The sequence below is a fragment of the Aphelocoma coerulescens genome, chromosome 2 (assembly GCF_041296385.1).
Source record: "Aphelocoma coerulescens isolate FSJ_1873_10779 chromosome 2, UR_Acoe_1.0, whole genome shotgun sequence".
Lineage (NCBI taxonomy): Eukaryota > Metazoa > Chordata > Aves > Passeriformes > Corvidae > Aphelocoma > Aphelocoma coerulescens.
In genome coordinates, this window is record NC_091015.1 from 120702625 (window position 1) to 120718056 (window position 15432).

The 15432-nt window shown below is 41.8% G+C and overlaps 1 protein-coding gene across 3 annotated transcripts in view; it reads right to left on the reverse strand.

The window, feature by feature from the left end:
* SS18 (SS18 subunit of BAF chromatin remodeling complex) overlaps nucleotides 1–10706 on the reverse strand; it is a 44169-nt gene extending 33463 nt beyond the window's left edge. For 2 of the 3 annotated variants that reach the window (XM_069004641.1, XM_069004639.1), the window contains exons 1-3: nucleotides 10523–10706; nucleotides 7004–7080; nucleotides 5666–5750 (exon numbers count right to left, since the gene is read on the reverse strand). In XM_069004641.1, coding sequence (XP_068860742.1) covers nucleotides 5666–5750; nucleotides 7004–7080; nucleotides 10523–10591 — 231 coding nt within the window. In that variant the 5' untranslated portion in view covers nucleotides 10592–10706. The remainder of the gene's footprint in view (nucleotides 1–5665; nucleotides 5751–7003; nucleotides 7081–10522) is intronic. The other variant, XM_069004640.1, reaches the window with a different exon arrangement.
* Nucleotides 10707–15432: the final 4726 nt, after the last annotated feature.

Below are 15432 nucleotides of genomic sequence, written 5' to 3' on the forward strand. Positions count from 1 at the left end.
CACCTTGCTGTCCAAGGCCCCAGAATATGTAAACTAAAGCCTCTGACAGGGGTAGCAAACTTGAGGTAATTACATTACTACCTGAAATTATAATTGGAGAATTAGCCCTGATATGCAAGTGGACCAAACTTAGAAAAGTGTGAAAAACCCATGACCCAAGGTCCATCTTGGGTGGAGCCCCTCAGAGGCTTTTGACTTTTGAAGGCCCTTCAAATAAATACCTGCTTTTATTCTCTTAATCTTGTCTACCCTCTGTTTTCAGAGCCACTTCAAGGCATCAGTAGTTTCTGGGTTAAGAAGCTCCCTCAAGTGACTCTTCATTTCCAACAGCACCCTTTCAGTTGTGCCAACACAGCCACTTTTTTCTCTTCTATAGCATCTTGAGAAATTATTATGATTTTTTAAAAACTATTTAACATTTAATCAAAGCAATTATTCTTCAAAATCCAAGCTCCAGTAATGACTAATAGCTCCCTTGCCTCTTGACAGGAAACATTCAACCTTCCTTTTGCTCTGTTCTCTATTATTGAGTTTACAAATAGCTGAACTTGAATTGAGCATGGACTTGTGTTCTGAAAGGCTAATGCAGAATTCTGCACCATACTGCACATACTACAAACAGATCCTCTGCTATGCCACCTGTCCTGATTTCTACTGGGATAGAGTTGATTTTCTTCCTGGTAGCTGGTACAGTGCTGTGTTTTGGATTCAGCAGAATAATGCTGATAACACACTGATGTTTTAGGTGCTGCTAAGCAGCGCTTACTCTAAGTCAAAGATTTTTTGGTTTCCCAGGCTCCGCCAGCAAGGCGTGCAAGAAGCCAGGAGAGAGCATGGCCAGGACAGAGGACCCAAACTGGCCAAAGGGAAAATCCACACCACAGAGCATCAGACTCAGGCTGAGCACTGGTCTGGGGTTTTACTGTCTCATTTTTAATTATAATCTTATTATAGTACTTTATTTCAATTATTAAACTGTTCTTATCTCAACCTTTTTTTCTGATTCTCCTGCCCAGCCCACTGCAAGGGGAAAGAAGGTGTGTGGGGTGACCAATAGTACGTAGCTGCCAGCTGGGGTTAAACCACAGCACTACCACAGGTGTCAAACTTTCCCAGGCATTTGGTATATAACTGGAGAAGAATCTCATTAATTTAGGATTCCTCTCATCATCAGTAACAGAAATTTTATTTCAAAATTTTATTTTTAAGTGTTAAAACTGAGTCCTATTTTTATTCTCAGAATGCCATCTTGCTTTTTTTCAAGAAAAACCACATCAAGGTACTTCAATCAACATGTATTTTAGACAGCTTTTATATTCAAAATAAAGGCTACTAAAAAACCAGAGTGCACAGCTCAATTCTTAAGACTCCAATTTTTTTCTACAAACACATTTAGTACATTAAAACCATAGATTGAACATTACCCCTTTGAAAAATAAAGTGTTTAAAATTAAATGAGAGTTTTCCTTGTTTGAGTGAAACCATGCTTATACTGAAGATTCCTATCTAGCCTGCAGAGCTCCACAACTTAGAACCATTAAACATCATTACTAGCACTTCATGAAAGCTTGTCTTCAAGTTAATTTTTGGAAGCATTTTATTATTTTGTGTATGGGCAGTGGTTGTCTTTGGTTTTGGGGTTTTTTTCTGTGTTAGTTTGGTTTGTTGTGGTTTGGTTTTTTGCCTATCTCTTGAAGCAGTTGTTTTGGAAATAACCAGCATTTCAGTGCTCATTGATATTAGGTGTTTATAAAAAGCAATCATTATTTTATAGAAAATTATTTTGTAACTGAAGTGGCATGGACTGCTCCCTAACCTGACAAGTTCGGGAACAGCACATAATAAGGGATTTCACAAGTCCTACAAAAAGCTTGATTTTTGAAAGAAATAGCTCAAGGAAAAAAAAAATTTGTAATTATAAAGTTTATTAATAACCTTGCCAATATTATGAAATTTAGAAAAAGTATTTAATGCAATATCCAGATTCTTCTTGAACTTGGACAAAGTAACTTTTCTTGGAAGTCATTACACATACAGACTGTAACTCAGTACTGGAAGAAACTAGCACTTTCAACATAAAAGAAAGCTCTATGTTACACAAGTGAGTCATAATCAGAAGCACTTATTTTCAACACCTTCTTGAAATACACACCGAAATCTCGTGCTCTGCATGCTGACAGAATGCAAGTAAAAAAAAAAAACTGAAAAAAATCACTTCCTGTATTAAAAAACAAACAAACAAAAATGAAAACACCCCCCCTCCCAAAAAAAACCTCAAACAAACCAAACCACAAAAACCCCACACAAATGTTCCCAAATAATTCCTGCAGACCTCAATATCTGCCCATTATAAAATGAGAAGTTTCCCACTACATACTAAATAAAGTGATGGTCATGGCTTGTTTCCTTAAAAATATTTGGCAAAATGAAGACATCTAAGAGAGGGAAAAATGTACAAGTAGAAAAGCTGGGGTTTTTTTATTCAGTAGTCTGCAATGACTTTCTAAGGCCACTAAAACACTCCAGAAAACAAAAAAAGTAAAAGTCAAGGAGGATAAGATTCTCGTTCTGCAGTTTGAAATTTCATGTGTTTAGAAACATGCATGCACAACACCTCGCCACCACTTTAATTGCATCTTTGCTCTCTACAGTTCAAGGACTGTAGCCTCCCTCAAAAGCAGCAGCAGTGAAAAATCACAAGAATGCAAGTGTTGTGTTCCCCATGGTGCAAGCCCTTTTTGGGAAGCTAGCTTATCTCACAAGGTGATAGTAATGAGACTCTTGACTGTTATCCAAGAAAGAGAATATCTGCCACAACTCAAAAAGAGGCAGCAAAAAGTTGTATCAACTTCATATGTGAACTCAGTCACTGCTCTTACCCAGCAGGGAAGACACTCCATAACAGCCCTGCCCTTAATAATGCTGCTGTTCACACAGCTGAGAAAAGACTGGTTGAGTCAAGAACTATGTCTTTTAACGCAAAAGAAGGTGTCTTACCCCAAAAGTAATAATTTAATACTCTAGCAGGCATACAAAGACCACAGGAGCTTTGTTATGACACTGGATTTTCAAAGCTTTCCTAGCTCCCTTCACCCAGACCCTGCAGTACTTGCTTCACCTGGTTCACCTTTTCCACCCTTCCAGGTCCCTGTTATATAAACATTTATCCTCACAGCACCAAAAGGTCACTACACTTTCTGCTCTCTATGGCAATATCAGAGTTTCAGAAACAAAGTCAGACATTTCATTAGAACAGTGAATTCTGAAAGACAAGGGAAGAGGCAGAGCAGCCAGCTACAAGCACTTCTCCTAACAATATAAAGCATTAAGTCTAAGGAATATTGCTAGAGGACACAATAAAGTTCTCATAAGGTTAGAGTAATTCTGCTCGTATTAAAAATTTCAATGAACCTGGTCATTTATGTCTTTTATCAATGTGAATGATATCTGAACAGAAGCATTCTTTTTCCAACCTCACTTTAACATGTAACTATTACTTTTTACGAAACACTTTAAAAGTTGTGAAATTTCTTGAGTTTATTTATCTGATTAAGATAGTAACAAGAAAAGATTTAAATGAAGAACAAAATATAGTTTACTAGGGGGGAACAACCTTCCAGAAATGAATAGATGAGACACAACTCAACTTCTGAATCTATCCAGGCTCAAGGTCTCCTAACTTCTGTGGGAAGAAACTACAATAGCAGTATCATAAAATCGATCTATTTTAGTATTAGTAATAGTAGATGTCTACACACACTATCTTGCTCCATATTTAACTGTTACCATCCACACCTTGAATTTAGTAAGACTGATCAACTGCTGATACACAAGCATGGTGATGAGAATCGTACTACTTCCAAATCAACATGAGCCTCATCAGTTCCTACATGGAAAGCCAGTGGAGGAAAAAACTCTGAAGTACTTTATCTTGCATTGAAAAAGCAAGGTAATATGATAACTCACATGTTCCCAAATTCTATTAGCTAAAATCTACTAGGAAGACAGAAAGAATTTAAAGAATACTTTTCTATAAACCCCAACAAAAATCATCTTGTCTGATTATGCTACATTTCAGGACAATCTTCAAAAGATTTTACTTAGTAGGTTAGAGCATCTGCATTTAGGTAAGACTAAAGATCTAAATTTCATTTAGTATTTTTGAAAGAAAACCCAAGAAGCTACCTTTATTCCCTTCCTCACCTGTTCAAAAGAGACTCTCTCTACCCCCTCAAACACACACTAAGCTATTTTTCTCAGTACCATGGCATATTCCTGACATTGAAAATCAGAAACACACTTCAGTCCAGATCTGCAAAAGCCTTTCCCAGTCCTACCTTCATTTTCTTTTAAGAAGAGAATGCTATCGCATTCAACTTTAACAACAGGGCTGTCCACCAGGGACTAGGATAAGGTCAAATTCATTTCCAGTTGTCATCAGAACCAGGATATGAATTAAGCCTCCAGAAACGTATTAGTTGAGGAACACACACAGCCCTCTTAAAGGTTTCTCTCCCTCCCCCTCAGCTACAAGCATGGATTTATAAAAAGAGAAACCTCTACAGGCACAACAGGTTGGACATAATGAAGCACTGTTTCTATAGTCCTCTAGGTACCAACTTGAAAGGATGCTTCGCTAGTGCCAATGATTGGAGAACACTTCTCCAGAGACCAAAGAAAAAGTAATTCAATTTCAGTTGGTGAAAACTAGTATCTAGGAATGGCTGTTTTATAGACATTCTTTTTAGCTTCATATTACAGAAATGAATCAAGACTATATTAATTCAAGAAAAGTCTTATTACCAAAAAACAAAGAACTTACTTGTGTTACTCACAATGAACTCCCCAAGCTTTCTGATTAGCACAAAAAGCAAACAGATAGCAAGCTATTTTAATGCTGCTGTTTCTTTTCTTACTGCTCCATAAACAATGGAAAAGGGGAAAAATTTGAGGCATCTTATGAAACAGAGTTCAGGAACACAGACTCAGAAAAAATTCAGACTTAGAAAAGATAGCAAGTAATATCCAAGACATGTAACGTGATGTAGTGTTTCAAGTTAAGCCTGTGAGCCCTTTTATCTTTCATATTATCATAATGCACTTTAAAAAAAAGGTTGTTTTCCAATACAGGAGAAAGGCAAAGAATTTGAGACTCACCTAGAAGTGAGAAAAGCAGAAGAAAATTTACCCAGCCTCATTCCACTGAGGCAAGAGAATGGACGATATTCCAGTGAAAAATAAAAAGATAATAAAAAAATCCCACTGCCCCACCTTTCCCTAATCTAAGAGGAAAAAGAGCACTGCTGTAGGAGTTGACTAAGAGCCATACCACTACAGTTCTCAGCTGAGGGGGGAAAAAAAAAAACAAGGAAAAAAATTCTGTCTTTGAGGCAGGCCAGATAACTGTGCATTGTATATCTAATTCACACTAACAGTCTTCAGTTAAATAAGTCAGATTTTAAGCAAGACCTAAGCAGTGAGATTACTCCAAATACAGCATGAACGGATAGAATTATGTATGCACTGTACAGTAAATCAGAGGCCAAGTGTTTGATCATTATCTCAAACATTTGGTTGGTTGGTTTTTGGTTTGGTTTTGCAGTTTTTTTCCCTTCAGGACTCCAGATGAAATGTATTCCCCACTTTTACACTGTTTTGTACTTACTGCTGGTAGTAGAGACTGCATGTTCTGGTTGGAGTCAGCTATAGTGGCTAGGTAAACCAAGTTTGTATGCAGCATCTGCTGGTATCTATCAAAATAAAGCAAAACAAATCTTAATTCACTAATACAGTAACATCAGAATTTACTCTAATTCCACATATGTACAGAAAACTACCTACGCTAAACAAGACTCAAGAGACTTACAAGAGTATCATTACTACAAATCTTAAGCCTTTTCCCTCACACTTATCTATTATCCAATCTTTCCCAATGTCTCCATCAAATCTATGCCTATCTCTACTACTGTCTTGCTATAAAAATAATCTAAAGCTGGGTGACACTAGTCTCACCTGTTTCACTTCCTGCCTTAAACTAAATCACCAGAAGACATATAGGGAGTGTGCTTGTGTCTGGTGTAATTTCCACCACAACCACTAGAGAAAGAGGGCTTTTTATTATGTCCCCATATTCAAGATATCATAGATTTATGTCAATTGTGACCACATTTCATCAGGACACCGAGCTTTAAAAGTTTGCTAAGGAATAACTTTTCTGCTAGAGAACCACAGTCCTGATTCTCACTATCTAGCCCACAGTCACAAAAATAACCTTGAAAGCTGGAGCAGATTACAAGTACATAACTACAGCCTTGTGAACAAAAGAAGTCCCTTAAACCAAAAGCATCTATTATTTATGATCCCACTCCTATTCCCAGACTACCAGTTCTCTTGGCAAGGGACTAAGATGTCCTATCTGTCCATATTTTTCTGATTACATGGGTGCCATGATCACCTTATGCCAGAAAAGAGTAATGGGAAAATAACACTCTTTAACAATTCACTCCTTCTGTAGTTCTCTCAGATCACTCTCCAAAGGCCCCACTAGAAACAAGTCCGTATCAGATATTTTGGCAAGCCAAACTTTTAAAACAAGCCAGTTTGTTCTTGGGCAAGTGAAAAGCAGGTAGTTTTCAAACATGCCATGAGGAAGCAGAAAGGTCCACTTTCCTACATGATTTTGAGAATAGTTCAAACAAAACTACCTCTTTCCAACAATGTAATTACAATAGAAAGGGAAAAGGTCTTTGTTATACTGTCCTAGTTTGTATGAGCACCATCATCGTGACATCGACTTGCAGTAGGCAAGTTGCAACATTTCAGTGGCAGAAGTGATACTCATACAGCAAACAAACCTCCCTCCCACACAAATTTTAAGTATAGCATGTGTAGCAATACTTTTCTTCACAGCACAGGTCTCCTGAAACGTAAGCTAAACAAATCAAGAATGGTCATCTAGATGGAAATTCACCCAGTACACAGTAGATATGGATTAAGGTCTTACTGAGAGCATTCAGAAGTCTTTCCTTTGTTCTGATAGTCCATTATACACTGAATGAGATGGTTGTTTTCATCCAACATCTGAAACAATAAAGAAGAAGTTTGGAGTAAATTTCACATTCTTTGTGGAAAGAAACTGAAGGTAAGTTTGAGTCTTGAGTCTTGCTCCTTGTCTTAGTTTTTAAAAGCAACAAAAAAAACTTGTTATCCAGAAAATTCTACTTCACCAATTATTTACAGAACACTGTTTTGCTCCCATTTCCCCCCATCTGATGAGTTTCAGGGGTTTTGGCTGAAGGGTTTCATAGCACTACTATCAGCAGCTACATTTGTGAAGCATCCTGGTCAAATAACAATGCTGATTCTGCACCAAATTCTTAGAAAGTTTTAGAAGTTTTCTGCATTCCTTCATTTGATTGCTAACAAGAAATTCACTTAAAAGTTTATGCCCCAAGTCTCCCTTCTCCTTCTAAAGACTGCAACTGCTTATAAATTTAATTTAAAAAGGCACTGAAATTGTTATTGATGAAAACTGAGCTGACCAGATTTGTTCAAAGCAAACGTGCTGGAAAGCTAGGCCATATTTACATGGAGAATCTCTAACTAAGCTGCATCTTAGAAATATTTGGTATAATGGTGTTACGGTTTAGGAATGGTATTCCCCAGTTTAAAATTCCCACTGAAACACTCCAAACCATGCACCCTTCTCCCCTCTAGTGGGGTGGAGGGGAGAACTGGAGGTACAAAAGGTTAAGATCACCAGTTGAGATAGGAAAAATTTACTGGAAACAGCAGTGAGATAAGAAGCAAACAGGAATAGCAAAAATACTAATAATGGAGGGTACAAGAGAGGCAAATGATTCCCCTACAGGTGCTCACCACATGGAAACCCTGACAATATCTGACCACACCACACTACGTGACCCCTTCCCCCAACCCCCATCAATGAAGTGAGGTCCTACAGAATAACCTCCAGGTCCACACTGTGATCCCTCCTGGCTACTGCAAGAATTAATCCTGTGGTGGCCAGAAACAGGACAAATGGGCACAATAAATCTATTATACTTCAGAAGTGTCCATGAAAATGAACACCTATTAATTAATTTTCTGACCAAAAAAGAGTAGTGCTAAAAATCATGGGAAATGGCCGATTTCACAACTTTCTACAAGAAGTTCATGAAGTCAAGAGTGTTTCAAGCTCTGTAAACAGGAAAAAAAAGCACAACCTGGTCTCCTATAGTGCATGTGCTCACACTCATCTTTCTAGCTCATGCTCTGCACTCTGATCAGGCAAGATTCAGCAGAATCATGGCTAATCTGAGCCAAGTTACCCAAGTCAACTGAGTGCAACAGAAAATTTACTGCCAAACACAAAATCTTCCATCAATTTACTCCTTTGCTTTCTCTCACTGGAAAGCTAGTTTAGATCCTTTACCCAGCTGCTTAATTTCACAAAACTAGCAGAAACTTAAACATCCCAAAGATCGTCTCCTTCTAAACATGGTTGAAACTAGCCATGACTAGGTTCATCCTTCCAAAAGGAAAGCACAACATCATTACACAACCTTTATTTCCCAAACAAATTCTAAGCAAGGGGAGAAAAAAAAAAAGAAGTACTGACACTTTTTCTCCTACCTAATCCTATAAGAACAAGCCAGCCAGACAAGTTTTCTTAAACTCTAACCAGTAATTCACCAGAATGGACTAGGATTATCCCAGTGCAAGTATTTTGCCTGAAACTGCTAAATCTGGAAATGCATTTGTTAAGCACTAAACACAGACATAACTGCAGTATTTTCAACTACTGTGTGAGCCTCAGAAAACAAGCAAAGCTACAACTGCACTCTCTGAAGAAGATCACAGACCACTGCTACACTGGCACATGACACATGCACTAACTTTAAGTTTTATAAGAAACACAATGGCCATTTTCACCAAAAAAAAAAAAAAAGGAGAAAAAGGAGACAATACCTTTGATACCAAAGTCTAATGGAGCACTTGCAAAGGAAGCTGTGAATCAAGGCTCTCCTCAGAATGTCTCCCACAATCCTGAGGAAAGCAGCAGATTCTTAAGGCTTATCAGATAAGAAGGCCTTGAGATTGCCCATTAGATGGTTGCACTCTTCACTACAGCCATGTAAGCCGGACCTCTCGGGAGGAAGGGATGGATGGGAGGGCAGGAATGCTAGGACTAAGAGGAAAGGGAACAAAAAGGAACATAACTGTATCCTAGATGGGACTGCAAACAACTGTTTTATACAAGTTTAACTGAGCGCTTGCTGATAGAAGATTCAGACAGTTATAAACATCTACTATCAAAATACAATTTAGTTTCCAGCTGGATGAAGATACCTTCAGGGCTTCTGACAGATCAGCTACATTACAAAAATTTTTCAGCTTTAACACTAGGATTTTGCCAGCACACCACCACTGAACTAATGTTTTGACTACAGCACAAGAAAAACTTAATCGTCTGTATTCCCCATGTGACCTGAAGTCTCTACTGACTACCTTTGTGCAGATTTCCACCCAGTGGATATGCATTTTTCATCTACAGTTCCCAAGCACCAACTTCTCCAACAGTAGCCTGGAGGTCCCCATTATAACTCTGGGGTCTTCTCTGACGTCCATATCGCTGCAACACCTACTTTGTTGAGGCTCTAATTCTTTACTAAATCAGACATTAGCTCTATCTACCCAAAAGACTCCCCTACGCAAGGAGCTGGCAGCAATCTGAAATCTGTTTGATCCACGGCCATCCACACCAATGATGGTGCGAGTCTTCAGTAAAGTTTCCAAATACCACACAGCTAGCAGTCAACTTGAACATGCTCCTTTGTTGCTGCTGACACAAAACACTGTGGATTATTATAAAACCTGTATGTCCTTTTTATTTCATCACTTCAGCGAGTTAGCTTACTCCCTCCCACAAAAGCTGAAATGGAGTCGTCCGGAGCCGCTGTCATTGGCTCCGACCGCAATATTCTTCTTCAATCACACCTAAGGTTCAGTGGGAGGCAGCCTTAACTACCAGGCCGACCAAGTTTGGGGAACTGGAGCCGCCGCCTACGCCGCAGCGCTCGGAGTCAGGCACAGGGTCTGGAACAAGCCGGCTGCGGTCCCACTCCCAGGGCCCCCCCGCAAGAAGGACTTACTCGACTCCTCCGCTTCCAGGCCGAGTCCTCTCGGGCTAATTCAGGCCCGCGGGGGCAATCGGGGCAGCCCAAGTGGAGTAAATAAAATGAGGGCTGGAGGGGCCCAGGGACATCGCCCGTCCCCGCCCTGCGCCTCCCGCCGGCCCCGGGACCCTCCAACAAGTGTCCAAGCGCAGAGAGAGGGGCAGCGCCCCGCCGGGGCCGAGCCCCGGGCACAGCCAGTGCTCCCTAGTGCCGGCCGCCTTCCTTCCCCGCCGGGGCCTCGGCGCTCCGGGCCGCAGCCGCCGCCGTTCCCCGCGCGGCAGGAAGCGGCAGCTGCAGCCCCCGGGGCCGCCCGGGCCGGGCCCTCCTCCTCGCGCCCTCCTCACCTTCTGGATGGCGGCCGGCGTGATCTCCCCCTTGCCCCGCTGCCTCGGGGCCGCGAACGCCACCGACATGTCTGGCGGGTGCCGGGAGGCTCCGCGTCCGCCCCCGCTCCCGCCCGTTCGCGCGCGCGCCCCGCGGACCCAGCAGTGGCGGCGATCCGGGAAGAACGCGGCGCGCGGGGGGGCGGGGGCGCGCGCCCGGTGGGACGGCCCATCCCCATCCCGCCGGAGGAAGGGATTAAGGAGGACCGGCGGCTCCTCCCTGCTTTTCCCCCTGGCGAGGGGGCGCCTCGATGAGACCGTGGCCGCTCCGCACGGCCCTGCAGAGCAACGGGACCGAGAGCCGATGCTGAGTCCCTTCGAACGTGACCCTCACACACAATCTTGTCACGCGCCTGTCTTGGCTAACCCCCTTCCCTCCGCGGCCTTGGTACATTCCTGCCCAAAGCGCCTCATAGAAGGGAAATGGTACGGCCGGCTGGGGGGGGAAGGGGGGTGATAGTGCTGTGGCGCGCACGTTGCACCGGGCGGCAGTCTCTGCTCCCCCCTCTGCCCAGCGCCGCAGTTGGTTGCACCCGGGCAGCCCGCTCTGGCGGCAGCGCGTGGCGGGGCGGGACGGGACTGGAGATGCTGAAGGGAAGCGCTGGGAAGGGGAGGGGGAGCTGGTTTGGGGTCTGGAGCATCTGTCGTGAGGGGAGACTGCCGGAACTGGCCGTGCTAGTCTAGAGAAGAGACGACTCACTAATGGATACAAATATCTCACAGGCGGGTGCCAAAAGAGTGGTACCCAGCGACAGGACAAGGAGCAATGGCCATAAACTAAAACACAAGAAGTTTCCACTTCAACATGAGGAAGGACTTCTTTACATGGAGGGTGGCAAAGCACTGGAACAGGCTGCCTGGGGGCGTGGGGCGGTTTTCCCCGATGAGCTGGCCGGCTCTGGCTTCCCTGCTGTGAAACAGAGCAAGAAGAAGCTCCACACTAGGCTGCCACATTAAACATAAATTACAGACGCTGAAGTGCTGAAACCAGCCTTGATTTGTTTCAGTGCAGCCAATGGGGGGAATCTCGGTGTCGCCAAAAAGCCTCATGAACGAGTTTGCAAAGTCTAAGACAATTTTTGGAAGAATGAAGAGTTGCAACGGGTGATTGGTACAGGGACGTTGAAAGTCCCCATCCAAAGCATTTTAAACCTGCTTTTTCCTGGGCACATCCCTTGCTCAGCCTGTGTGCATTCCGGTGCCACGCTGCAGACTGTGGGTACAGACCTCCTTGCCCTTTGCCGGCTGATGCCCGCCCGTGCAGCTGGCAGAGGTGGGTGCGCTGCCGTGGCTGGCAGGACACTCACTACCCGGGGGCAGGATAGCACAGCCCACGCCACAGGACGTGAATCTTGCTCCTTACTCTTGCACTGCTTGCTCTGTTGCTCAGCTGTTGCTGGCGGAAGGCCCTGGCTATACCCTCCAGCCCTGGCCGGCCCTTTTGGTTACAGCGCACATTGTCAGTGGCATCCATGGCCACCCCGTGGCTGTGCAGCTGCTTCCCAACTGGCATGCTCTCTCCTCGGACTGTATCTAGGCTGGCTCCTGTCCCCAGCCCCATGATGATTACTCTTGCTGGCTCTGCTGTCCGAGGGCATGCTGCGACTGCCCATCACCCCCTGCTTTTTTCCCCTTGACAACCAGTTCCCAGGCTGCTGGCTCCAAGCTGTTGTTGCATTCCTACAGCATCCCGCTCCCCAAGGGCTCGCCACCTGGGCCTGATGCTCTCTGTTACCACAGTGCCGCTTCTTCTGCCTTGTCTCTTCAGATTATACAGGACCCTGAGTTGATGCTAATCTGGCTTGCTTTTCTCTGGGATATATCTGTGGCTCAACGCTTGCTCTGTAGGTTATGCTAGATGGAGCCATGCCAGCATGTCTATTACTTTGTGTTTCTAACCATTTCAATCATCACTGTGGTCCATTTTTTGGTCTATTTTGGTCCATTCTTTTCTGTCTCCTACACACTTTATCATCATCATCATCATCACTCTAATACTTGTAGGAAACCAAAAATAAAAAAGGAAGATTTGAATAAACCTTATTTTTCTAGATTTGATATGCTTCATGGTGATTCATGGTTATTGTTACATGGTCTTGGAGTGACCTCAGAGAGTAACTGTTGTTCAAATTGGTACTTTTTTAGTCACTACAGACAGCAACAAAGAACCCTACGAATGAAGAATGAGTGATGGCCATGGCAAAATCAGTGTGCAATCAGAACAACCATCTCCTACCCAGTTAGTAACAGAATTATGAAGACTTATTTTTTTAGCATGTACTTGTCCCTGGAGAACTGGTGAGGTCTCTGGAAGTGTCCCAAGGCTGCAGGCATAGCAAATGTGTTCCCATGAGACACACTGGGAATGCCACAAAATGTTTTTCTTTTTCCACAAGTATGACATGTAGATGTCATGCTCTGGTTACCTGACTACCGTGTATAAAGCAGTGGGGTGTCTTGGTGATCGCAGTGTTTGAGATGATGTGGGTTGGATGCCAGCCACATAAACACTGCTCTTAGGATCTGAATGTTCCATTTTGTTCTTCCACACTTTCAGGTTGGCTTTGAGTTGAGAAAAAAAAATAGGTTTGTGGTATGCCACAGGTGATGAACCTTAAAAGGAAAGGAGTGATTTCCCATTGTATTTCCCCAAATGGTCCAAACGAAATATATGAATTTTTTTAGTACATTCCTATTTCCATGCAAAATACAGGAGAACAGTGTTTGGAATTCAACTCTGTCAGTTTTTAGAGGGAAGATATAAGATCATTCATTCAGAGTCGCTAAAACGATTTCTTTTCCTCATTTTGTCTGAGGATTAAATTAAATCCATTTTTTTTGCCATTCGCAATCTTTTTTCATTCATGTGTTTAACATTTTGGACTTCCAGATTCAAAAATAGCAACAGATCTAAAGAAACATTGAAAAAAACCCGAGTCTTACAGATCTATTTTTTTACCATGCAAAAGGAAATTCACATTCAAAATCAACATTTAAGTAATGGCACAGATGCATACAAGCAGGGAAATAGATAGCTACAATAGAAATGTGCCACATGTCTCAGAACACATAACCACAACAGGGTGTCTTTTATGACTTCCTTAATGCACTGCAATATGCCTAGATATCAAAGGCCATATGGTATATTTTCCCTTTAATTGCACATTTCTTTGCTCTTGTGAGTTACTCACAACCTTAACATTATTTAATTGTAATTTAGATGCATAAATCTCAGTCATCATCACAAGTTTCAAATGCAAATATGTTTCAATGAGATCTGCTTCCACCTCTATTCCAACTTTCATCAGTGTAGTCTTTGTTTTTTTGTTGATGTGCATTTGAGTATGTCATATTTTTTGGAGAGAGAAGAATGCAGACAGAGGAGTCCTTTTCTGAAAGAATTTTTCTTGTGTTTCCAACTCGTATTTCTTAGTACCAAGTTCTTTTCTGCCACTTTTATTATCTGAATTTCCACAGAGTCATGGATATTTCCATCCACAAGGAGGCATGTACAGAATACTGATTCAGCAACATTTTCAAACGTACATTAAAAATTTTAAAAAATTAAACCTAATATTTTAGAAGCTATATATACAGGAAAGAGGACAGCAAAGAATTTCATGGTAGTACCACTTGCTTAAAAATGTTCATGACTAAAGGTCTTGGTATGAAAGATAAGAATTATTCCTATTAGCCAGGTGTTTCTTAGACAGAGCTTTTAACATCTTTTTTGGTGAGAACACCTAATTTTGTGCACTCACTTCAACTGGCAGAAACCCACCCACTTTCTTTGCTATAGTAAGGATGATAGCTCAGGATCTACTGCTGATACATAGGACAGTGGTGAATTTGAGCCTCTTTTTCAGGGCAGACTACTTTTTCATCTTCAAAGGAAAAAAAAAATGGGGGGTGTTTATGCTGGTGTTTTGTAACATCAACAATACCATCAGGTAACAGAGCAGGTCCCAAGGAAGAAGGGTCTTTCGGTAAATGAAAAAGGAAGATGGCAAAAGGAAAAAATGCCATTTTTGGTGTAGTATTTCTTTACCAACTGAACTTGGTGATCTCGTAACTTCTCTAGGATTTTCTCCATGCCCAGTCTCTGTGTCAATTCATCTTGTGGCAAAATGAAGCTTGCACCTGACGGTCTGCCTATGTAAATGGCTCATGTTCAAATTCTGTTTATTTAAACCCCAGTAATTTGTTATCAAAATACACAACAATATCAGAGTGGTTTTTAGCATAAATGGTGCTTTTTGCTACCTGAAAGAGATGACACTAACAGGATACATTTGTCTTGAATTCATTCTGCCAGCTTCTTGCCTGGGTTTTTATTCCCCAATTTTGTCACTTCTATTCTGCATTGACTATTGTATGGAATAATAATAAAAAGTAGCACCTGAAATGCAATCCTGTAGGTTCCTGTATAAAACAAAGTACTCAAACAGCACTGCATGCTACAAGGATATTGGTGGCTCTGCCATATTCCAGAGAGGCAATAACAAACGCAGAAAAAAAAATCATTGGGATGCTAAACTTTTATTCTACTACCTGTCATTTTCGTCTGCAGATATAAATATTTAGAATAAATAAGCTCACAGCAGGTTCAGCAGTTTGCACTAATGGGAGTAAGTGCAATATCTGCGGTGAGAAAATCTTTCCGTGTCCTGATTTTATTCTTCAAAAGGGAATCTCCAGCTACTAGGAGCATACGCTATAAATAAAAAATAGCGGAACATCTAATCTAAGCCTACTTAGAGCTGAAAATTCCTCAAGTAGTCTTAGAGGTTAATATTTTATTTTGAGGCACAGGAGCAAAGTGCTACAGTTCACTAACTTCTTGATTTTTTGAATGTTGAAAGCAAAGCAGA